The sequence below is a fragment of the Poromitra crassiceps genome (assembly GCF_964638095.1).
Source record: "Poromitra crassiceps genome assembly, chromosome: 10".
Taxonomy (NCBI): Eukaryota; Metazoa; Chordata; class Actinopteri; order Beryciformes; family Melamphaidae; genus Poromitra; species Poromitra crassiceps.
The window spans coordinates 41,343,195-41,367,394 of NC_139631.1; the positions used below are offsets into that span (position 1 = coordinate 41,343,195).

Consider the following 24,200-nt stretch of genomic DNA (forward strand, 5'->3'; position numbering starts at 1 on the left):
ACCTCTGCCCTGTTGACTCCACGCCTGGCTCCGCCCAACTTGCTGCGGCTTTGCTCCGACAGCCGTGAAAAATAGAAGGCTTGCGTATCTTTTTCGGAGAGCTCCGGATCGTCGGAGCTGGGACGGAGTAGACACGCAACGCAGCGGAGTAGGTGGGAGTTGACACATTGATTAGAGCGGAAACGTATCGGCTCCGAAAGCCGTACCGCAGCGCAGACGGACCGAACACGGACTCAGTGGAATGTGGCCGTTACATCATGTTGACTCTGTATGCAGAGCGCGTGTAAACGTTCGATCATCAAACTAACATTGTCTACATTGCTGCTTCCTCTGAGGCGCCCTGCCAACAAGTCATTATGAGCTTGTTGTTGCTGCTGGAAATCTAAACAGACACACATGTATTGGGGGAGCAGACTGTTAATTGACAGCGCAGTCACGTTCACAGCCTCCGGGGGGGGGGGGGGGGGTTTACAATAGCACACAAACAGGAGGAGCGGATGACAGTGCTAATCAGTTTGCGGCTGCCATGGTTACATCACAGTCAGAATGACTGAATATGACTGACGTATATTTCGGATATTTCAGTCAGACATTAGATTTCTGGAAAAACGCCCTCGTAATAGCTCCTGTGGAGGAAGTGATTTCCCCCCTGATTGTCCGCCGTAGGGATGACATGGAGGAGGCGGGGCCACTCCACAGGAAGTGATGTCACTAAGTCACAGGGCGCTGAGGGGATTATGCTGTAATCCGTGCTAATAGCCCTCCTTGCCGTATGCATTCAATCAGGAGCCACAACAACGCTGCTCCATCCTGCACGTAATAACAGAGCTAACAGTTTAGCCTCGGGCCACACAAACAGCCCCTGTGGAGATTCCAGGCTTAGTTTTCCACTGCTAATAAAACTACACGTGATATGCAATACGCACACATCGATCCGGGAGTAGAGCGGTTTAGAATGTGTGCTGTTCGGCTCTGGTCTCGTCTGGTCTGGTCTGGTCTGGGGTGGGGTGGGGTGTGAGGACAGGACAGCTAATCTCCAGTGGCCTAATCTGATCAGAGTGAACCGGGAAGGGGGAGGGGGTATGGGGGGGGGGGATTTGTAATTACATCACCAGGGGGCAGCGACGTACTGACTCCAGCACAATTGTCTGCATGCTTTATAGCCATGGTCACTTCTGCCTCCTTCAACCCCCTTCCCCCCCCAGGCTTTCTGCAGGCATTTACCTAATTATCCGTGCACAGCAGCCTCCAGTGACTCATCACAGTGACGCCATGGAGACGCACATTTGATTCCTTTTGGTTAGTCATACCACCATGAACCCAGGTGTAACGTCTGTAACGTCATACCACCATGAACCCAGGTGTAACGTCTGTAACGTCACACCACCATGAACCCAGGTGTAACGTCTGTAACGTCATACCACCATTAACCCAGGTGTAACGTCTGTAACGTCATACCACCATGAACCCAGGTGTAATGTCTGTAACGTCATACCACCATGAACCCAGGTGTAACGTCTGTAACGTCACACCACCATGAACCCAGGTGTAACGTCTGTAACGTCATACCACCATGAACCCAGGTGTAACGTCTGTAACGTCACACCACCATGAACCCAGGTGTAACGTCTGTAACGTCATACCACCATGAACCCAGGTGTAACGTCTGTAACGTCATACCACCATGAACCCAGGTGTAATGTCTGTAACGTCATACCACCATGAACCCAGGTGTAACGTCTGTAACGTCATACCACCATGAACCCAGGTGTAACGTCTGTAACGTCATACCACCATGAACCCAGGTGTAATGTCTGTAACGTCATACCACCATGAACCCAGGTGTAACGTCTGTAACGTCATACCACCGTGAACCCAGGTGTAACGTCTGTAACGTCATACCACCATGAACCCAGGTGTAACGTCTGTAACGTCATACCACCATGAACCCAGGTGTAACGTCTGTAACGTCATACCACCATGAACCCAGGTGTAATGTCTGTAACGTCATACCACCATGAACCCAGGTGTAACGTCTGTAACGTCATACCACCGTGAACCCAGGTGTAACGTCTGTAACGTCATACCACCGTGAACCCAGGTGTAACGTCTGTAACGTCATACCACCATGAACCCAGGTGTAACGTCTGTAACGTCATACCACCATGAACCCAGGTGTAACGTCTGTAACGTCATACCACCATGAACCCAGGTGTAACGTCTGTAACGTCATACCACCATGAACCCAGGTGTAACGTCTGTAACGTCATACCACCATGAACCCAGGTGTAACGTCTGTAACGTCATACCACCATGAACCCAGGTGTAACGTCTGTAACGTCATACCACCATGAACCCAGGTGTAACGTCTGTAACGTCATACCACCATGAACCCAGGTGTAATGTCTGTAACGTCATACCACCATGAACCCAGGTGTAACGTCTGTAACGTCATACCACCATGAACCCAGGTGTAACGTCTGTAACGTCATACCACCGTGAACCCAGGTGTAACGTCTGTAACGTCATACCACCGTGAACCCAGGTGTAACGTCTGTAACGTCATACCACCACGAACCCAGGTGTAACGTCTGTAACGTCATACCACCATGAACCCAGGTGTAACGTCTGTAACGTCATACCACCATGAACCCAGGTGTAACGTCTGTAACGTCATACCACCATGAACCCAGGTGTAACGTCTGTAACGTCATACCACCATGAACCCAGGTGTAACGTCTGTAACGTCACACCACCATGAACCCAGGTGTAACGTCTGTAACGTCATACCACCATGAACCCAGGTGTAACGTCTGTAACGTCATACCACCATGAACCCAGGTGTAACGTCTGTAACGTCATACCACCATGAACCCAGGTGTAACGTCTGTAACGTCATACCACCATGAACCCAGGTGTAACGTCTGTAACGTCATACCACCATGAACCCAGGTGTAACGTCTGTAACGTCATACCACCATGAACCCAGGTGTAACGTCTGTAACGTCATACCACCATGAACCCAGGTGTAACGTCTGTACTATTTCACAATGTGTTCAAACAGTCTCTCGTCATCTCCAGTCTGTGTTGAAGATGCTCCCTGCGTGGGCGGCTCTCCAGCCATCAGCTTTAGTTCAGATCCAGTCACCGCTGCCTCCCACCAGCTCACTGTGGCTGTTGGTATCAGGGCTTTCTAACAGGCATCAGGCCACTGTGGCCTGTTGGTATCAGGGCTTTCTAACAGGCATCAGGCCACTGTGGCTGTTGGTATCAGGGCTTTCTAACAGGCATCAACCCACTGTGGCTGTTGGTATCAGGGCTTTCTAACAGACATCAGGCCACTGTGGCTGTTGGTATCAGGGCTTTCTAACAGGCATCAGGCCACTGTGGCTGTTGGTATCAGGGCTTTCTAACAGACATCAGGCCACTGTGGCTGTTGGTATCAGGGCTTTCTAACAGGCATCAACCCACTGTGGCTGTTGGTATCAGGGCTTTCTAACAGACATCAGGCCACTGTGGCTGTTGGTATCAGGGCTTTCTAACAGGCATCAGGCCACTGTGGCTGTTGGTATCAGGGCTTTCTAACAGGCATCAGGCCACTGTGGCTGTTGGTATCAGGGCTTTCTAACAGACATCAGGTCACTGTGGCTGTTGGTATCAGGGCTTTCTAACAGACATCAGCTCACTGTGGCTGTTGGTATCAGGGCTTTCTAATGGGCACCTGCTCTCCCTTGGAGGATTCGTTAATTATGCCTGGATATCGGTCCTCGATACCTTTTGAGGTATCAACCGAAAATAAATCAGTACAGTACTGTAGTGCATGTGAGTACTGCATTAAAAAGATACTGTATGTAGAGGACTAACTGGCTGGTGAGCTAGTTTAATGAGCTTTGTTTAAAATCACACTGCCCAAATAATACTTGTACAGTACAGTTTTGTACTGTTATTGAATACATATTTCAACAATTTGAACACTTTCAAAATGAATTTGTGTAAAAGCTATTTGGATGAGGAGATGTGGTGGCATTTTATGCAACTGTATGCTTCCATTCACATGATGGGTATTAAATGAAGAGTAAAAAAACTAAAAATGTATGAAGTACTCATTGAGGCCATATACACCTGGCGTTAACATGCGTTTTCTGCCATCAGATCGCAATCTGATTGCAATCTGATGGCAGAAATGGTTGTCCTCTCAATCCGCATAAAGTTGCTGTATCCAGATTGAGAGGACACATTGCATTTACACTTGTGTTCAATGTGTACACACAATGCATCCCTGACCACCTCCGGAGGTGGTTTGGCCGATCAGATTGCAATCCTTCTTCAATGCGTTTTGGGGGTGTTTACACCTGTACTTTCAGGTGATAAAGCACAATCTGATTGCAATCTGATCACAGAAAACACATGTTAACGCCAGGTGTAAATGGCCTCATTGGTATCATATTATCACATTAAGCCTAAAGGGTTTTTACTGGTATTGATGCTGGGATGGTCATTTTTTAAACGATACTCAGCCACAATCGCATAAGGAATCGTTATGCAATCACATGAAGGTGGAGTCTAGACTAGACTTAGACAGCGCTCTGTGCAAATGACCAAGGGAAATACCAGCAGACCACATGTCACAGCTCCGCCAATCGGGCCTCTCCCCGGTTGCCATGACAACCAGAGTGACATGCGAATTGAAAGTCCATGTGTTGTTACCATGGCAATGTTCTCTCTGCAGAGCTGTGTGATGGAGAGGGCGTGGCCAGCGTGATGCTGGGGTGGCGTCACCACAGAAAAGACCTCATGTGTCTGTCACGTCATGTGTCATACTGTGGAGTTTAGTCAGGGCCTGTGATGATGTCATACTGCGGAGTTTAGTCAGAGCCTGTGATGATGTCATACTGCGGAGTTTAGTCAGAGCCTGTGATGATGTCATACTGCGGAGTTTAGTCAGAGCCTGTGATGATGTCATACTGCGGAGTTTAGTCAGAGCCTGTGATGATGTCAGAGCCTGTGATGATGTCATACTGCGGAGTTTAGTCAGAGCCTGTGATGATGTCATACTGCGGAGTTTAGTCAGAGCCTGTGATGATGTCATACTGCGGAGTTTAGTCAGAGCCTGTGATGATGTCATACTGCGGAGTTTAGTCAGAGCCTGTGATGATGTCACACTGTGGAGTTTAGTCAGGGCCTGCGATGATGTCATACTGTGGAGTTTAGTCAGAGCCTGTGATGATGTCATACTGTGGCGTTTAGTCAGAGCCTGTGATGATGTCATACTGTGGAGTTTAGTCAGAGCCTGTGATGATGTCATACTGTGGAGTTTAGTCAGGGCCTGTGATGATGTCATACTGTGGAGTTTAGTCAGAGCCTGTGATGATGTCATACTGTGGAGTTTAGTCAGAGTCTGTGATGATGTCATACTGTGGAGTTTAGTCAGGGCCTGCGATGATGTCATACTGTGGAGTTTAGTCAGAGTCTGTGATGATGTCATACTGTGGAGTTTAGTCAGAGCCTGTGATGATGTCATACTGTGGCGTTTAGTCAGAGCCTGTGATGATGTCATACTGCGGCGTTTAGTCAGAGCCTGTGATGATGTCATACTGTGGAGTTTAGTCAGAGCCTGTGATGATGTGTACGTTTCTGCCTGTCTGCTCTCTGGAAAATAGAGTAGAACCAGGGTTCCCACGCTCCTTGAAATCCTTGAAAGTTTGTGAATTTGAAAGTTTTTGAAAATAAACCTAAATAGACGTGGGTCATTGAAAGTGCTTGAATTTATATATTTTGTGCAAGAATTCGAAATTGACGTTCATTTGACGCAACGTAATGTTAGTAATGGGCTTAACACAGCACAGTTGAGAAGTGTTCACATCATAAGCCTCTCACTTCACTTTAAGTGTTGTCTGTGACCTTCTGTAAAGCTGCTAGTTCTCATCCACCTTATTATACTAGTGAGATTCTCAGTGGTGTAACAGTAATGAACCTTTGCTCCGTGTCTCAAACTAGGCCTTGAATTAGAGGGAATCGGGCCTGGAAAGACCTTGAAAATTCCCTGAGTTTGATGTATAAGAAGGTGTGGGAATCCTGTGTGTGGATCTCTGCACTGAGCCCTACTTTGCTGCCCTGGATTCTGTCGCAGCAGTCTCACTTGCCCGTGTGTGTGTGTGTGTGTGTGTGTGTGTGTGTGTGTGTGTGCGCGCGGTGTGTGTGTGCATGTGCGTGTGTGTGTGTGTGTGTGTGTGCAGCGTGCGTGCCTGTGTGTGCAGCGTGCGTGCCTGTGTGTGTCTGTGTGTACTGTCGTGCCGATAATGCTTGATCTGGGATGTGAGGATTTTCTGCTCAGATGAAGAGGAATGTCAGCAGATGTGTCAGTGTGTGTGTGTGGTCAGCTCTCCTGTTTTTCCTCGGTGCAGTGGGCCACTGGGTCACTGCTGTGACCTGCCTCTGCACTGACCTCCACTGACGGCTCGTCAGTCCATGGAGCTTGTTTAGATTTATTTAGACCCATTCGTTTTTGGGAAATAGGCTAAAGAACTGTTTAAGTTGTTCTCCATAGAGATAGTCGGCATGTCTGGGAACGCCCGTACAGACTCTAGGAACGCCCACAATAGACGCTGGGTTAGCTGGCTCAACCTGGCTGGGGGCGTGGTCAGGGTGGGGTAAATCCCCCGTTCTATCCATTCAGCAAAGTTAGAATTTAGCTGATAGCCCAGCCCAGGCAGACACGATCGGGGATTTAACCACCGCAGTAAACGCACATCTGAGCAGACGTCTTGTGTTCTGCTGTAGAACCCCCAAACCTGTAGTTTAGAGCCGCAGCACCGTCCTTTAGTGAGTCAGCCCATTGAGATATATCGGCGGTTTTACCCCACTCGCGCGCCAGCCGTTTAACATTTTGTGGGCGTTCCCACACATGCCGACTGTCTCTATGTAGGCTACATGTTGTTTTAATGTTTAAACGGTGATATAAAAGATTGGGCTATAAGAGCTTAATTTAAAAAAGATTTTTTTTAATTATAATATATAATTAGTATAATAATATTGAGACCAGCCTGTCTCAATATTCAGACAAATACATGATCCAATAGCCCGACGTTGGCAACTCAAATCTTGCATGATCATATACAGTCTCTTATTGATTTTTAAATGCTCAAAATATGTCCCCATCACTCTGTTGTATTGACTGTTAATGTGGTTGAAATAATCACTGAAGATATTCTTATTCTTATTTTTTATTTTTTTGTATAGAATAGTCGAATATTCACATTGGACAGTCGAATCGGATTTGACTGGCAGAATCCTGAGTGGAGGACAGCCCTACACAGATGCATCTTGCTCTTTAAAAAGTCACACTTTCACACATTGAGAAAACAGGCCATGTTTTCAGATTAACGGCTATGCATTCTGGGAATGTTAGTGCACTTTTGAATGTGTTGCATCCCCACTGATGCATTATAAAGGTCCAGCTGAACCTTCAGTTCAATTACAAAACATGGTTTTCCTCCAACAGCAGCGACTATTATCTCCTGTGCTCATTCTGACCAAGTAAAGAAAAAAGCACATCTGATGAATAGAGGTGGAAATCACCAGAGTCCCTACGATACGACATCACGATACTTAACTCACGACACGATAATATTGCGATTTTAAAAATATTTGTGATTTATTACCTTTTTTCAACTGCAAATGATGTCCCCAAAGGAAAAAACTTTGTCAACATGTTTTATCTAATGAGAGAAAAATCTCACTTCAATCATTTTTCTTGCAGCAAAATGGGATTGTCAAGCAGACAGACTGACACCAACACTGTCATAAAAACCTGTCATAAATGTTACATGCACTCAACAATTTATATAATAAAATATCGCGATACTTGGCATTCATGTGATATGATATATTGCCAGAAAAAATACTACAGTATCTGTATCGATTTCCCCCCACCCCTACTGGTGACTGGAAGTGAATACTGGCTAAAGACCTCAGATCTGCCCCAACTTTACTCACTTTTAAAAATAGACTAAAGACTTTTATGACACATATGATATATGTGGCCTCTAAAGGCTCGAGTCCAACTATTATAAAGGTTATGGACATCTTTCCAATCATGTGTGTGTAATCATGTTTCTTATCATGATGTCGGGGGATTTAATAGAGAAAAATTGATTTATTCTATTATGCAAACCCAATGAGTCCTCTGTCAGTTTTTTGTTCTTTTTGTAACTGCTGCACCTGTCGCTTAATGCACTTTTTATGCTCTTTCTTAAAGTTCTGTTGTGATGTTTTTAAATGCCTATTTTATTCTCTTCTTTTATTCTTTTATTTTCTTGTGTCAACCCGTTTATGTGAACACTTTGAATTGTCCTTGTGTATGAAATGTGCTATACAAATATTAACTTGACTTGACTAAGAGTCATTAGCAGACAATAATATGACAAGAACATTAATAATAAACGTCAGACATGCGACAAATTGTAGTTGCAAATTATTCTTGCAACTGCATCACAGATGGGGAAGGTGGGGCTACACTGCATCACAGTCAATTTCATGTCTTTTCTAATGTATTATTATTGTAGGAATTATTTAATATTTAATATTTAATATTCCAGCCATATAGACTCAACAACAAGCCCTATAGACAGATAATACCTCTATAGGAATTCCTTGACTCTCCTTTGCAAACACAGCAAAGAAGGCACACTTGTCACCAGAGTGTAGTATTAGTTTCTGTTCATAGTGGAGCTGAAGCAGAGCTGTTGTGGATGCTCTTTTTCAGAGACTCCCAGCAGAGCACAAGCACAGACTGTAACCAGCGTTACCTAAGGACAACATACAAGCACAGACTGTAACCAGCGTTACCTAAGGACAACATACAAGCACAGACTGTAACCAGCGTTACCTAAGGACAACATACAAGCACAGACTGCAACCAGCATTACCCAAGGACAACATACAAGCACAGACTGTAACCAGCGTTACCTAAGGACAACATACAAGCACAGACTGTAACCAGCGTTACCTAAGGACAACATACAAGCACAGACTGTAACCAGCGTTACCTAAGGACAACATACAAGCACAGACTGTAACCAGCGTTACCTAAGGACAACATACAAGCACAGACTGTAACCAGCGTTACCTAAGGACAACATACAAGCACAGACTGTAACCAGCGTTACCTAAGGACAACATACAAGCACAGACTGTAACCAGCGTTACCTAAGGACAACATACAAGCACAGACTGTAACCAGCGTTACCTAAGGCCAACATACAAGCACAGACTGTAACCAGCGTTACCTAAGGCCAACATACAAGCACAGACTGTAACCAGCGTTACCTAAGGCCAACATACAAGCACAGACTGTAACCAGCGTTACCTAAGGACAACATACAAGCACAGACTGTAACCAGCGTTACCTAAGGACAACATACAAGCACAGACTGTAACCAGCGTTACCTAAGGACAACATACAAGCACAGACTGTAACCAGCGTTACCTAAGGACAACATACAAGCACAGACTGTAACCAGCGTTACCTAAGGACAACATACAAGCACAGACTGTAACCAGCGTTACCTAAGGACAACATACAAGCACAGACTGTAACCAGCGTTACCTAAGGACAACATACAAGCACAGACTGTAACCAGCGTTACCTAAGGACAGCATACAAGCACAGACTGTAACCAGCGTTACCTAAGAACAACATACAAGCACAGACTGTAACCAGCATTACCTAAGGACAACATACAAGCACAGACTGTAACCAGCGTTACCTAAGGACAACATACAAGCACAGACTGTAACCAGCGTTACCTAAGGACAACATACAAGCACAGACTGTAACCAGCGTTACCTAAGGCCAACATACAAGCACAGACTGTAACCAGCGTTACCTAAGGCCAACATACAAGCACAGACTAACCAGCGTTACCTAAGGCCAACATACAAGCACAGACTGTAACCAGCGTTACCTAAGGACAACATACAAGCACAGACTGTAACCAGCGTTACCTAAGGACAACATACAAGCACAGACTGTAACCAGCGTTACCTAAGGACAACATACAAGCACAGACTGTAACCAGCGTTACCTAAGGACAACATACAAGCACAGACTGTAACCAGCGTTACCTAAGGACAACATACAAGCACAGACTGTAACCAGCGTTACCTAAGGACAACATACAAGCACAGACTGTAACCAGCGTTACCTAAGGACAGCATACAAGCACAGACTGTAACCAGCGTTACCTAAGAACAACATACAAGCACAGACTGTAACCAGCGTTACCTAAGGCCAACATACAAGCACAGACTGTAACCAGCATTACCTAAGGACAACATACAAGCACAGACTGTAACCAGCATTACCTAAGGACAACATACAAGCACAGATTGTAACCAGCGTTACCTAAGGACAACATACAAGCACAGACTGTAACCAGCGTTACCTAAGGACAGTGGACTGAAGCCAGTCTGACATGAATGGTGTGAACTGAAGAGCTCTTATAGACATCATAGCGCCACCTAGAGGCCTCGGTCTAATTGCACTTCAGGCTGACATAACAGTGACTGGCTGTACTTATTGAGTTTAAAAACACACCATCATTTCCCCTCAGTCCCTAGTGACTCAATAGAAATTGTTCAATTCTTAAATAAAAATGTGAGTCTCATTTGTCAGGGTTGGAAAAATGGAATCGGCAGCCAGTTTACAAATCATTTGCTTCTTAGCTTCTTACACTGTTGGACATATTTAGCTTCTATCATTTAGGTCTGGTCAGTGCTCTGGGCAGTGACGATAATGAGTTCGGGTGAAAAAAGATCCGTCGAATATTCGTATTGAACAGCCAAATCCGATTGGACTGACAGAATTCGGAGTCCGTCCTGCCCTAATATTGTGAATGGCAGCTTCCTGAGTGCAGCTTTATGCTAATGAGGTCCGGCCGGGCTCTCTGTGGCCTGATCCCATCCGTCCAATAAGCTCAGCTGATAGCTGATGCTGCAGTGGAGAGTGAGGAGTGACAGTCTGTTGCAGTGGAGAGTGAGGAGTGACAGTCTGTTGCAGTGGAGAGTGAGGAGTGACAGTCTGTTGCAGTGGAGAGTGAGGAGTGACAGTCTGTTGCAGTGGAGAGTGAGGAGTGACAGTCTGTTGCAGTGGAGAGTGAGGAGTGACAGTCTGTTGCAGTGGAGAGTGAGGAGTGACAGTATGTTGCAGTGGAGAGTGAGGAGTGACAGTCTGTTGCAGTGGAGAGTGAGGAGTGACAGTCTGTTGCAGTGGAGAGTGAGGAGTGACAGTCTGTTGCAGTGAAGAGTGAGGAGTGACAGTCTGTTGCAGTGGAGAGTGAGGAGTGACAGTCTGTTGCAGTGAAGAGTGAGGAGTGACAGTCTGTTGCAGTGGAGAGTGAGGAGTGACAGTCTGTTGCAGTGGAGAGTGAGGAGTGACAGTCTGTTGCAGTGGAGAGTGAGGAGTGACAGTCTTTTGCAGTGGAGAGTGAGGAGTGACAGTCTGTTGCAGTGGAGAGTGAGGAGTGACAGTCTGTTGCAGTGGAGAGTGAGGAGTGACAGTCTGTTGCAGTGGAGAGTGAGGAGTGACAGTCTGTTGCAGTGGAGAGTGAGGAGTGACAGTCTGTTGCAGTGAAGAGTGAGGAGTGACAGTCTGTTGCAGTGGAGAGTGAGGAGTGACAGTCTGCTGCAGTGGAGAGTGAGGAGTGACAGTCTGTTGCAGTAGAGAGTGAGGAGTGACAGTCTGCTGCAGTGGAGAGTGAGGAGTGACAGTCTGGAGAGTGAGGAGTGACAGTCTGGAGAGTGAGGAGTGACAGTCTGTTGCAGTGGAGAGTGAGGAGTGACAGTCTGGAGAGTGAGGAGTGACAGTCTGTTGCAGTGGAGAGTGAGGAGTAACAGTCTGGAGAGTGAGGAGTGACAGTCTGTTGCAGTGGAGAGTGAGGAGTGACAGTCTGGAGAGTGAGGAGTGACAGTCTGTTGCAGTGGAGAGTGAGGAGTGACAGTCTGTTGCAGTGGAGAGTGAGGAGTGACAGTCTGTTGCAGTGGAGAGTGAGGAGTGACAGTCTGTTGCAGCGGAGAGTGAGGAGTGACAGTCTGTTGCAGTGGAGAGTGAGGAGTGACAGTCTGTTGCAGTGGAGAGTGAGGAGTGACAGTCTGTTGCAGTGGAGAGTGAGGAGTGACAGTCTGTTGCAGCGGAGAGTGAGGAGTGACAGTCTGTTGCAGCGGAGAGTGAGGAGTGACAGTCTGTTGCAGTGGAGAGTGAGGAGTGACAGTCTGTTGCAGTGGAGAGTGAGGAGTGACAGTCTGTTGCAGTGGGGAGTGAGGAGTGACAGTCTGTTGCAGTGGAGAGTGAGGAGGGACAGTGTGTTGCAGTGGAGAGTGAGGAGTGACAGTCTGTTGCAGTGGAGAGTGAGGAGTGACAGTGTTGCAGTGGAGAGTGAGGAGTGACAGTCTGTTGCAGTGGAGAGTGAGGAGTGACAGTCTGTTGCAGTGGAGAGTGAGGAGTGACAGTCTGGAGAGTGAGGAGTGACAGTCTGTTGCAGTGGAGAGTGAGGAGTGACAGTCTGTTGCAGTGGAGAGTGAGGAGTGACAGTCTGTTGCAGTGGAGAGTGAGGGGTGACAGTCTGTTGCAGCGGAGAGTGAGGAGTGACAGTCTGGAGAGTGAGGAGTGACAGTATGTTGCAGTGGAGAGTGAGGAGTGACAGTCTGTTGCAGTGGAGAGTGAGGGGTGACAGTCTGTTGCAGCGGAGAGTGAGGAGTGACAGTCTGTTGCAGCGGAGAGTGAGGAGTGACAGTCTGTTGCAGTGGAGAGTGAGGAGTGACAGTCTGTTGCAGTGGAGAGTGAGGAGTGACAGTCTGTTGCAGTGGAGAGTGAGGAGTGACAGTCTGTTGCAGTGGAGAGTGAGGAGTGACAGTCTGTTGCAGTGGAGAGTGAGGAGTGACAGTCTGTTGCAGTGGAGAGTGAGGAGTGACAGTCTGTTGCAGCGGAGAGTGAGGAGTGACAGTCTGTTGCAGTGGAGAGTGAGGGGTGACAGTATGTTGTAGTGGAGAGTGAGGGGTGACAGTATGTTGCAGTGGAGAGTGAGGAGTGACAGTCTGTTGCAGTGGAGAGTGAGGAGTGACAGTCTGTTGCAGTGGAGAGTGAGGAGTGACAGTCTGTTGCAGTGGAGAGTGAGGAGTGACAGTCTGTTGCAGTGGAGATTGAGGAGTGACAGTCTGTTGCAGTGGAGAGTGAGGAGTGACAGTCTGTTGCAGCGGAGAGTGAGGAGTGACAGTCTGTTGCAGTGGAGAGTGAGGAGTGACAGTCTGTTGCAGCGGAGAGTGAGGAGTGACAGTCTGTTGCAGTGGAGAGTGAGGGGTGACAGTATGTTGTAGTGGAGAGTGAGGAGTGACAGTCTGTTGCAGTGGAGAGTGAGGAGTGACAGTCTGTTGCAGTGGAGAGTGAGGAGTGACAGTCTGTTGCAGTGGAGATTGAGGAGTGACAGTCTGTTGCAGTGGAGAGTGAGGAGTGACAGTCTGTTGCAGCGGAGAGTGAGGAGTGACAGTCTGTTGCAGTGGAGAGTGAGGAGTGACAGTCTGTTGCAGCGGAGAGTGAGGAGTGACAGTCTGTTGCAGTGGAGAGTGAGGGGTGACAGTATGTTGTAGTGGAGAGTGAGGAGTGACAGTCTGTTGCAGCGGAGAGTGAGGAGTGACAGTCTGTTGCAGTGGAGAGTGAGGAGTGACAGTCTGTTGCAGTGGAGATTGAGGAGTGACAGTCTGTTGCAGTGGAGAGTGAGGAGTGACAGTCTGTTGCAGCGGAGAGTGAGGAGTGACAGTCTGTTGCAGTGGAGAGTGAGGAGTGACAGTCTGTTGCAGCGGAGAGTGAGGAGTGACAGTCTGTTGCAGTGGAGAGTGAGGGGTGACAGTCTGTTGCAGCGGAGAGTGAGGAGTGACAGTCTGTTGCAGTGGAGAGTGAGGAGTGACAGTCTGTTGCAGTGGAGAGTGAGGAGTGACAGTCTGTTGCAGTGGAGAGTGAGGAGTGACAGTCTGTTGCAGTGAAGAGTGAGGGGTGACAGTCTGTTGCAGTGCAGAGTGAGGAGTGACAGTATGTTGCAGTGAAGAGTGAGGAGTGACAGTATGTTGCAGTGAAGAGTGAGGAGTGACAGTCTGTTGCAGTGGAGAGTGAGTAGTGACAGTCTGTTGCAGTGGAGAGTGAGGGGTGACAGTCTGTTGCAGTGGAGAGTGAGGGGTGACAGTCTGTTGCAGTGAAGAGTGAGGAGTGACAGTCTGTTGCAGTGGAGAGTGAGGGGTGTCAGTCTGTTGCAGTGGAGAGTGAGGGGTGACAGTCTGTTGCAGTGGAGAGTGAGGAGTGACAGTCTGTTGCAGTGGAGAGTGAGGAGTGACAGTCTTTTGCAGTGGAGAGTGAGGAGTGACAGTCTGTTGCAGTGGAGAGTGAGGGGTGACAGTCTGTTGCAGTGGAGAGTGAAGAGTGACAGTCTGTTGCAGTGGAGAGTGAGGAGTGACAGTCTGTTGCAGTGGAGAGTGAGGAGTGACAGTCTGTTGCAGTGGAGAGTGAGGAGTGACAGTCTGTTGCAGTGGAGAGTGAGGAGTGACAGTCTGTTGCAGTGGAGAGTGAAGAGTGACAGTCTGTTGCAGTGGAGAGTGAGGAGTGACAGTCTGTTGCAGTGGAGAGTGAGGAGTGACAGTCTGTTGCAGTGGAGAGTGAGGAGTGACAGTCTGTTGCAGTGGAGAGCGAGGAGTGACAGTCTGTTGCAGTGGAGAGTGAGGAGTGACAGTCTGTTGCAGTGGAGAGTGAGGAGTGACAGTCTGTTGCAGTGGAGAGTGAAGAGTGACAGTCTGTTGCAGTGGAGAGTGAGGAGTGACAGTCTGTTGCAGTGGAGAGTGAGGAGTGACAGTCTGTTGCAGTGGAGAGTGAGGGGTGACAGTCTGTTGCAGTGGAGAGTGAAGAGTGACAGTCTGTTGCAGTGGAGAGTGAGGAGTGACAGTCTGTTGCAGTGGAGAGTGAGGAGTGACAGTCTGCTGCAGTGGAGAGTGAGGAGTGACAGTCTGTTGCAGTGGAGAGTGAGGAGTGACAGTCTGTTGCAGTGGAGAGTGAGGAGTGACAGTCTGTTGCAGTGGAGAGCGAGGAGTGACAGTCTGTTGCAGTGGAGAGTGAGGAGTGACAGTCTGCTGCAGTGGAGAGTGAGGAGTGACAGTCTGCTGCAGTGGAGAGTGAGGAGTGACAGTCTGGAGAGTGAGGAGTGACAGTCTGTTGCAGTGGAGAGTGAGGAGTGACAGTCTGTTGCAGTGGAGAGCGAGGAGTGACAGTCTGCTGCAGTGGAGAGTGAGGAGTGACAGTCTGCTGCAGTGGAGAGTGAGGAGTGACAGTCTGCTGCAGTGGAGAGTGAGGAGTGACAGTCTGTTGTAGTGGAGAGTGAGGAGTGACAGTCTGCTGCAGTGGAGAGTGAGGAGTGACAGTCTGTTGTAGTGGAGAGTGAGGAGTGAGTCTGTTGCAGTGGAGAGTGAGGAGTGAACTATTTCAGATTTTAAAAAGAAAATAAGGTTGTGGCTTCGTTAGCTAAAACTTCACAGGAACAGCATCAAAGCAGCATTTACAGGAACAGGGGGGGGGGTGACTCACTCACAATGAACTGTGTGTGTGTGTGTGTGTGTGTGTGTGTGTGTGTGTGTGTGTGTGTGTGTGTGTGTGTGTGTGTGTGTGTGTGTGTGTGTGTGCGTGCATGTGCGTGTGTGTGTGTGTGTGTGTGTGTGTGTGTGTGTGTGTGTGTGTACGTGAGAATAACAAGGAGTATCTTGCGGTTCCTTATCAGACTCAAGTGAGTCACCTTGATACAGTATGTTGGGAAAGCCATGCTGGGGAGGCAAACCAGCAGCAGTGTTTTGGAGCTGCCCAGACTTCCAGCTATTTTGGGAGAGAGAGCATTAGGAGAAGCAACCAGGCACTATATTATATTGTTGAATGGCAGATTCCATTGAGGTGCAAGTCACTTTATCTGGGTGATACAGACGACCAGAAGCAAGAACAGGAAATGACAGATGCCTCCTGAGAATACTGACTGTAGCAGCAACAAAAGAAAGAAAACGCAATCACTCGTTAAAGGAACACTCCGCCCATTTTCAACCGGCTTTGTATCATTAGAACATCAGTAGTATATCAGAAAACTGTAAACTGTTTTGAAGTCTGTCATTTAATTTAACAGTTATTGAGTGTTAAAGTGTGGACCAGTGACATCACTGGTCCACACTAACTCAAATTAATAACTCATTAACTCAAATCAACTCTCAATAACTGTCAAACTACCGTATTCATCATTCATCTAGTTTGACAGTTATTGAGAGTTGATTTGAGTTAATGAGTTATTCATTTGAGTTAGTGTGGACCAGTGATGTCACTGGTCCACACTTTAAAACTCAATAACTGTCAAATTAAATGACAGACTTCAAAACCGTTTACAGTTTTCTGATATACTACTGATGTTCTAATGATACAAAGCTGGTTGAAAATGGGCGGAGTGTTCCTTTAATGGCTACAGACCGATGCACCCACAGTAGATAAATACACACAGTAGATAGATACACAGTAGATAAGATACACACAGTAGATAGATACACAGTAGATAGATAGATACACACACACACACACACACACACACACACACACACACACACACACACACACACACACACACACACACACACACACACACACACACACACACACAGTAGATAGATACAGTAGATAGATACACAGTAGATACATAGTGCCAGGCTGCTGGGTTGGTTAGGCTGGAGAATAGTCTTGCTAAAATCTGCTCTTGCCTACAGTAGTTTTCCCGTATGCTTGTCCTATAAATGTGTCAAATGAGTGAATGTGTTGAGTTAGATCTACTGTAGTAGACACATTGTCCACACTCCTCTCAGACATGCTTGTGATAAAGGCCTATTTAAATCAACAAACTGGAAGAATAACACACACTTACTGGAACACATTCTCACACTACTGTGTCTCTCTCTCTCTCTCTCCCTCTCTTGCCCTCCCTCTTCTCTCTCCCTCTCTCTCTCATGCTCTCTCCTTCTCTTGCCCTCCCCCTCTACTCACTGACTCTCTCTGTCTCTCTCTCACTCTCTCTCTCTCTCTCCCTCTCATGCTCTCTCTCTCTCTCTCTCTCTCTCTCTCTCATGCTCTCTCTCTCTCTCTCTCTCTCTCTCTCTCTCTCTCTCTCTCCCTCCCTCTCATGCTCTCTCTCTCTCTCTCTCTCTCTCTCTCTCTCTCCCTCCCTCTCATGCTCTCTCTCTCTCTCTCTCTCTCTCTCTCTCTCTCTCTCTCCCTCCCCCTCTCTCTCCCTCCCTCTCATGCTCTCTCTCTCTCTCTCTCTCTCTCTCTCTGTGTCCAGGCTGTAGAGGTGGAGAGGCAGCTGTCCACTCAGGTTCACTCGTTACGGAGCGACTTCAGGGAGAAGAGCGTATCTACAAGGCAGCACATGACACGGCTGGAGAGTCTCCAGGCAGAGGTGAGCTCCTCTCCACACACACTCTGCTCGATGTCCACACACACTCTGCTCTATGTCCACACACACTCTGCTCTATGTCCACACACACTCTGCTCGATGTCCACACACACTCTCTTGATGCTTGATGCTTGATGTGTCGCTTTATACAACCTGTGTCTGATCCATTCTATTGACTGGCTGGGTGATTGACTGATTAATTGATTGACAGCTTGACAGATGATTGATTGATTGGTACTTGTTGAGTCCACGAACAGTCAGCCGTCAAACCCCTAGCCTCAAAGTTGTAACAGAGAAAAGTAGAGTCAGGTTTGGATTATTTCGTGTTGAGGAGCCGCTTCTTCTCAACAAGTCATTGAGCCTTTTTGCAAGTATTGATGCTGAGAGGAAAGCCTTGAATGCCGGAGGTGACAGCAGATCCACGGCCAGCTAATGTTGAGGAGGAGAGCTCCTGTGATCATAAGAGGGGAGCAAATCTACTGGTGTACTACTACTCTAGTACTACTGTACTCTACTACTCTAAATCTACTACTCTAGTACTACTCTACTCTACTACTCTAAATCTACTACTACTCTACTAAAATCTGTTGTAAGTGAAACAGCACTTTGAACAAACAATCACATACGTATTTCAGAGAGCAGTTTGTTATCGTTACCTAACTTATTCACTGGCTTCAAGGAATGATGCTCCTCTTCCAGGGAACTTCCTGTTCAGGGCTGCTCCCACTTTTCACACTCTGTAATCATTTCCCTCATATCTCTCTCCCCCTCCCTCTCTCTCTCCCACTCTCTCTCTCCCCCTCCCCCTCCCTCTCTCTCCCACTCTCTCTCTCCCCCTCCCCCTCCCTCTCTCTCCCACTCTCTCTCTCCCCCTCCCCTCTCTACCCTCCCCCTCCCCTCTCTACCCTCCCCCTCCCCTCTCTACCCTCCCCCTCCCTCTCTCTCTCCCACTCTCTCTCTCCCCCTCCCCTCTCTACCCTCCCCCTCCCCTCTCTACCCTCCCCCTCCCCTCTCTACCCTCCCCCTCCCCTCTCTACCCTCCCCCTCCCCTCTCTACCCTCCCCCTCCCTCTCTCTCTCCCCCTCCCCTCTCTACCCCCCCCCTCTCCCCTCCCCCCCCCCCCCCCCCCTCCCCTCTCTACCCCCCCCCCCCCTCTCTCTCCCCCCCCCCCTCCTCCCCTTCTCGGATGGAGCAGCAAGGGCTAGAAGTGAGTGGTTACCGCCCGCTGTCTGTTGGTCAGACTGCATGCTGCATGTGACTTATTGGAACACATAGAAACAAGGATTGCACTAAGAGTTTGCTTTTACTTTTGAATTGTGTGTGTAATCTCCTCTATATATATATACAGTATGCTACATTATGGAATCTTTTAATGGTGGATTCATTATATATATATATATATATATATATATATATATATATATATATATATATATATATATATATATATATATATATATATATATATATATATATATATATATATATATATGCACACATACACACACACAAAATGCTACACCTATAGTAGGCTACATAACCAAAAGTGGTGTCTTGGGCGGTATGTTAAAAAATATCAGCTGTCATCCACTGTTGACCAAAATTAAAGTGATCTAAGCCCAAAAACGGTTTACATATCAATAACACAAATGAATGAAATATACTGTACTGTATGTATTTAATAACACTTATCAGTATGGCAATCCCTGTTTCCTCAGCTTGAGCATGAATAACGTGCTTGGTCAGCTGTGAGATGTGAGACGTGTTGTGATGTCAGTGAGCCGGCCGTGTCTTCCTTCATGTACAGTGATGGGCACTAACTTAGTTACAGTACCTTAGTTACTGTAATTTTATTATTTTCCCAGTAACTAGTAATGTAAGGGATTACAATTTCGGAAACAGTTACCAATCCAAGTAACTTCAAGCTACTGCATTACTTTCTCACACAAAGTGTGGAGATAGATAGGTCTGGCGATGTGAGACTTACTGCATTTCCACAACACGATTAGTTTTTTGTCCTGTAGGCAAATAAATAACAAGTCTGCAGTTTGGCTGATTGTTGACTCCTGTGATGATAATTATTGTTCCAATAAAGTGGATTCAGTTCTAAAAGGAGCTGGCTACTAAACATGTTGTACAGTACATCACTTTACGCAAGGGGGGTTAGCTAAAGTAAAATAGTAAAGTAGCAAGTAACGTAATGAATTACTTTTGATACCAAGTAATAGGCAGTGTTGGGAAAGTTACTTTCAAAATGTAATATACTACATATTACTAGTTACTTTCATTTGAATGTAATAAGTTACTTTACAGTATTACTGTCTGTGTAGAGTAACTTGTTGGTTATTATTACATTACTTTTGCATTACTTTCACCAAAATAACAGCAGTAGCAGAATGACATTGCCGCCCCGCAACCATCACGCGAAAAATAATTTCAACCATCTTGAAGTCAGTGTAAACCATCCAAAATTCTAAATCTTATCCTATTCCTTTGTTATTGTCATCTATACTGGTTATTTGCATAAAAACACACAATTTGATTAGGAAATGATTGTATCTTTATTTAAATACAAGTACTGTATGTGCTTTGATTAAAAGAAAGAAAAGAAAAAAAAGTAACTCAATTTGTAACTTGACAAAGTAACTGGTATAATATTACTGAAATCCTATTGGTAATAAGTTACATTACTAAGTTACTGCTAAAAGTAATTATTACATCTAATATGTTACTTTTGTAATGAGTTACCTCCAACACTGGTAATAAGTAATTTTATTACTTTTTAAAGGAGTAATCAGTAATAATTAACTAATTACACACGTCCTGACTAACGCCCAACACTGTTCATGTGTGATATCAGCCAGATAAATGGGGGAGCTGAACCGTAACAATGTAAACAGTTCAGACACACAACCGTGGCGAAAACAGCTCGACTGCAGAGAAGAAGCTACATGTAGCGCTCTATATTTAGCCGGATGCTGCGATGTCTGTCTGCTCTCAGCACCACACAGCGTTAACATGACAAGCTTGTGATGATGAATGGCTGCTAGCCATATCTTTGTGACACGCTATCATAACAAGACAAACCATGTGAAGGACGTGCTGAACCTGGCCATGCAGATGCTATGCTAGTAAAAAGCCACAGAGTGGCTCCGGCACTGTGAAGTAGGTTAGCACATGTAGGTCAAAAGCAGTGATGGTGGGGAGAAGGGTAAAACTGAACAAGAAAGCTGCAAAGACACAGACAAACAGTTCTCCCACCATGAGAAATGTGTTGGCAGAATTCATCATTACACAGAGAGGAGGGGAACTCATAAGCTGCTATCATGTGCTGTCGAGACACTAAGGTTTCACCAAGACATTCCTGAATATGAGGGTGGCAACCCTCGACGCCTAAGCCCGTGCCAGGCTACAAACACTCTTTGGGCCGGGGGGAGTAGGCTACTTGTAATCTCGTGCGAGAGCTCGGCTTGCCTCACCTCGTGCGGAGAACAACCTTTTTTAGAAAATGAGCCGCCTGTCGTCCAGAAAATACAACCCCCGTCCGCTGTTTCTACGGCTGTACCGAATATCATTTCTTCTCCATTTGAATATTCGATTGAGGTTTTCCACAAATATTCAAATGTCTGCCGTGATGTCATCATGATGTAAAAAAAAAATCTATTTGAGTAAAGTGTTTCATCAGATTAACTGTGGCCTGGTCTTTTTCGTTTAATCAACTTTCTTTTGCAGTGAAAATGACACAGTACAAATCTTGTCTAGGATGATCTCTGGTTTTCTCAATCAACCATTCATGTGCACGAAGCTCTAGTAGTTTGTTCATTCAGTCATCAGCAGCATTCACAACATGTTGCTATGGGAACAATCCAAGATAAACACACAAGCCACACTCCAACAGAAGGATACGGCAAACTGCTCTGAAGTCGGCAATCGTCTTAGCAATGGTCTGTCTGCTCTGCAACGACGAGCATAGTGACTGACTTTTGAAAGCTGACCGAAACCCAAAAATATCTTAAAATTATTCATGATTCATATTTTAATATTCGAATGCTGATTTTTTTTTTTACTATTCAGTACAGCCCCAGCTACGTATGCTTTTAATGGCTGTTTCCCTGCGTCGTGAGGTTTGACCTGCGCTCTGACCCGTCAGATTCAGATGCTGTCGGAGAGGAAGCTGGAGCTGGAGCACCGGGTTCACGCCATGCTGGAGGAGAACGAGCTGCTGCAGAACACCGTGGATGACCTGAGGGAGAGGACGCTGCTGCTACAGGAGCAGTGCCACGAGAAGGACCTACAGGTAGAGAGCAGTGCCATGAGAACAGGGGCGGACTGCATAATCGGGCACATCGGGCAAATGCCCGGTGGCCTGGCCTGGCCTGGCCTGGCCAGGCCAGGCCAGGCCAGGCCAGGCCATCAGTAGGCCTTGTGACCTACATTATACTGGCACCTGCCGCCAGAGCGGCGATCTAACATGCAGCGGCTTCACTAAAGGGGACCCGGCCTACACCCTTGGTAGAGAGCAGTGCCATGACAAGGACCTACAGACATCTGATGGTTGTGTGAGTGACACAACTATTAGATCTCATGCCTTTGAGGATAGGTAGGGACATCTTCTTTTTGGTAATTACCTTCTACAAAGCTGTCTTTGTAGATGCCCGTTGGGTATGTGTTAGTCATTTTATGTTTTATGTTACCGAGCGCCACCTACTGATTCGTGTGCCATTGGACAGCACAAAATCCTACTTATTGCACCGTTTAACTCCCAGCATTGCAGCCGGGTCGCGGCATAAAGTGTCAGGATTCTGTGTTTCTTACGGGTGTTGTGCCTTTCGCTCCGGAGAGCCGTGTTTCGATCCCCAGGGTCAAAGTCTAGATTCCAACCGTGAGTCTTGTTTCTGTTCATTTAAGCCTAACCCAAATTATAATCCTAACAACCTAAAATCCTTTCCGGTTTATCTCGAGAACTGTTCATTCGATCAACTTCAAACTTGGGGAGTGCGCGGCTGGGGAGCCGACAGATTGCAATGCCAAATTCCATGCAATTCGGACACGTGCATAGTCACAGCGCCGCCTACTGGCAACACACAAAAAAGGTTTATCTCAATAACCGTTCGTCCGATTGACTTCAAACTTGGGGGGGGGGGGGGGGGTGCGCTGCTAGGGACCCAGGAAAGTGCAGCGTCGAATTCCATGGGTTGAGCATTGCCTGCTGTGTTGTGTGTGTGTTGTGATGTGTGTGTGTGTGTGTGTGTGTGTGTGTGTGTGTGTGTGTGTGTGTGTGTGTGTTGTGTGTGTGTGTCAGTTGCGACAGAGCCAGCTGGAGCTGCGGGAGGTGCAGGTGTCCCACAGGCACCTGAGCTTGCGGCTGGAGGAGCTGACGGAGGAGCAGAGCCTGCAGGGCCTCACGCCCCACCCCACCAGCCTGCTGTGTGAGATAGAGCAGAGCATGGAGCAGGAGGAGCAGGAGCAGGAGAGGGAGCAGGTAACATACTGCTGATAACCAGTGAGAGTTTGTTTTCACCTGCTTTGAGCACCACAGGGGTGGGGTTAGGGATGAAACCATTACCGGTTTAATGGTAAACCGTGATAAAATTCCTGACGGCTAGTATTACCGTTTGAAATTGTAATTATCATTAAAAACGTGTTTGATTACCGCGTTTTGAAAAAAACATGGTAAATACCGCCCATCATCAAACAACGTTAGCAACAGTCTTTGAGACATTTCACCAATATAAAACAATATAAAACCGATAACTGTGATCATTTTGGCCACTATAATCGTGATATGAAATGTTCATAGTGTTTGATCTCTAGGTGGGGTTTAGTGTCGGGTAAGTGTTGAGTCACAGAAAAGTCCTGCAGCTCGTTGAATCATCAAACCCCCTGTGGAAGGTGGACCCCTTTGGTCCAATTCACCCAAACTATCAATCAATCAATCATGTCGCCAGTTAGCCTTTCCCAATCTTCTCAAGCCATGACATCATTTTCCAACTGTTCAAAGGCACAGTTAACTTAGTGTAGGTCAATGGAATTGTGATATAGTGAATTATAAGTGAAATCATCTGTCAACAATTCTTGGAAAAATGACTTGTGTCATGTACAGAGTAGATGTCCTAACCGACTTGCCAAACTATAGCTTATTAACATGAAGTCTGTGGAGGGGTTAAAAAATCAGTTTTAATTACGTCAACCTAAGTGATGCTCCGACTACAACTGTAATTATTATTAATACTGTAGTAGTAATAGTAGGAATAGGATTAGTAGTATTTTTGGGGGGATGACAGCAAATATGCACAAACTAGCGCTCTCTCTCTCTCTCTCTCTCTCACACACACACACGCACGCACACGCACGCACGCACGCACGCGCGCGCACGCACGCACGCACACACACACACACACACACACACACACACCCACACACACACACACACACACACACAGAGTAACGTTCTCCCTCTCCCTGTGCAGCTGCGTCTCCAGCTGTGGGAGGCGTACTGCGAGGTGCGCTCGCTCTGCTCTCACCTGCGGGGGAACGACGTGACCGACTCGGCCCTGTCCACCGACTCGTCCATGGACGAGTCCTCGGAGACGTCCTCAGCCAAGGACGTGCCCACCGGGAGCCTCCACACGGGCCTGCTGGAGCTCCGCAGGCTCATGCAGAACCTGCTGGACGGCAACGAGTCCACGGTACCCA

At 47.0% G+C, this 24,200-nt stretch overlaps 1 protein-coding gene across 1 annotated transcript in view; it reads left to right on the plus strand.

Moving 5' to 3' along the window:
- Nucleotides 1-24,200, plus strand: part of bicdl1 (BICD family like cargo adaptor 1) — a gene marked incomplete at both ends in the record, with an annotated part of 55,825 nt that overhangs the window by 15,116 nt on the left and 16,509 nt on the right. Inside the window, 5 exon segments of the mRNA XM_083644917.1 lie at nt 17,391-17,507; nt 18,700-18,711; nt 21,655-21,801; nt 22,807-22,986; nt 23,975-24,193. Of these exon segments, the coding sequence (XP_083501043.1) occupies nt 17,391-17,507; nt 18,700-18,711; nt 21,655-21,801; nt 22,807-22,986; nt 23,975-24,193 (675 nt within the window).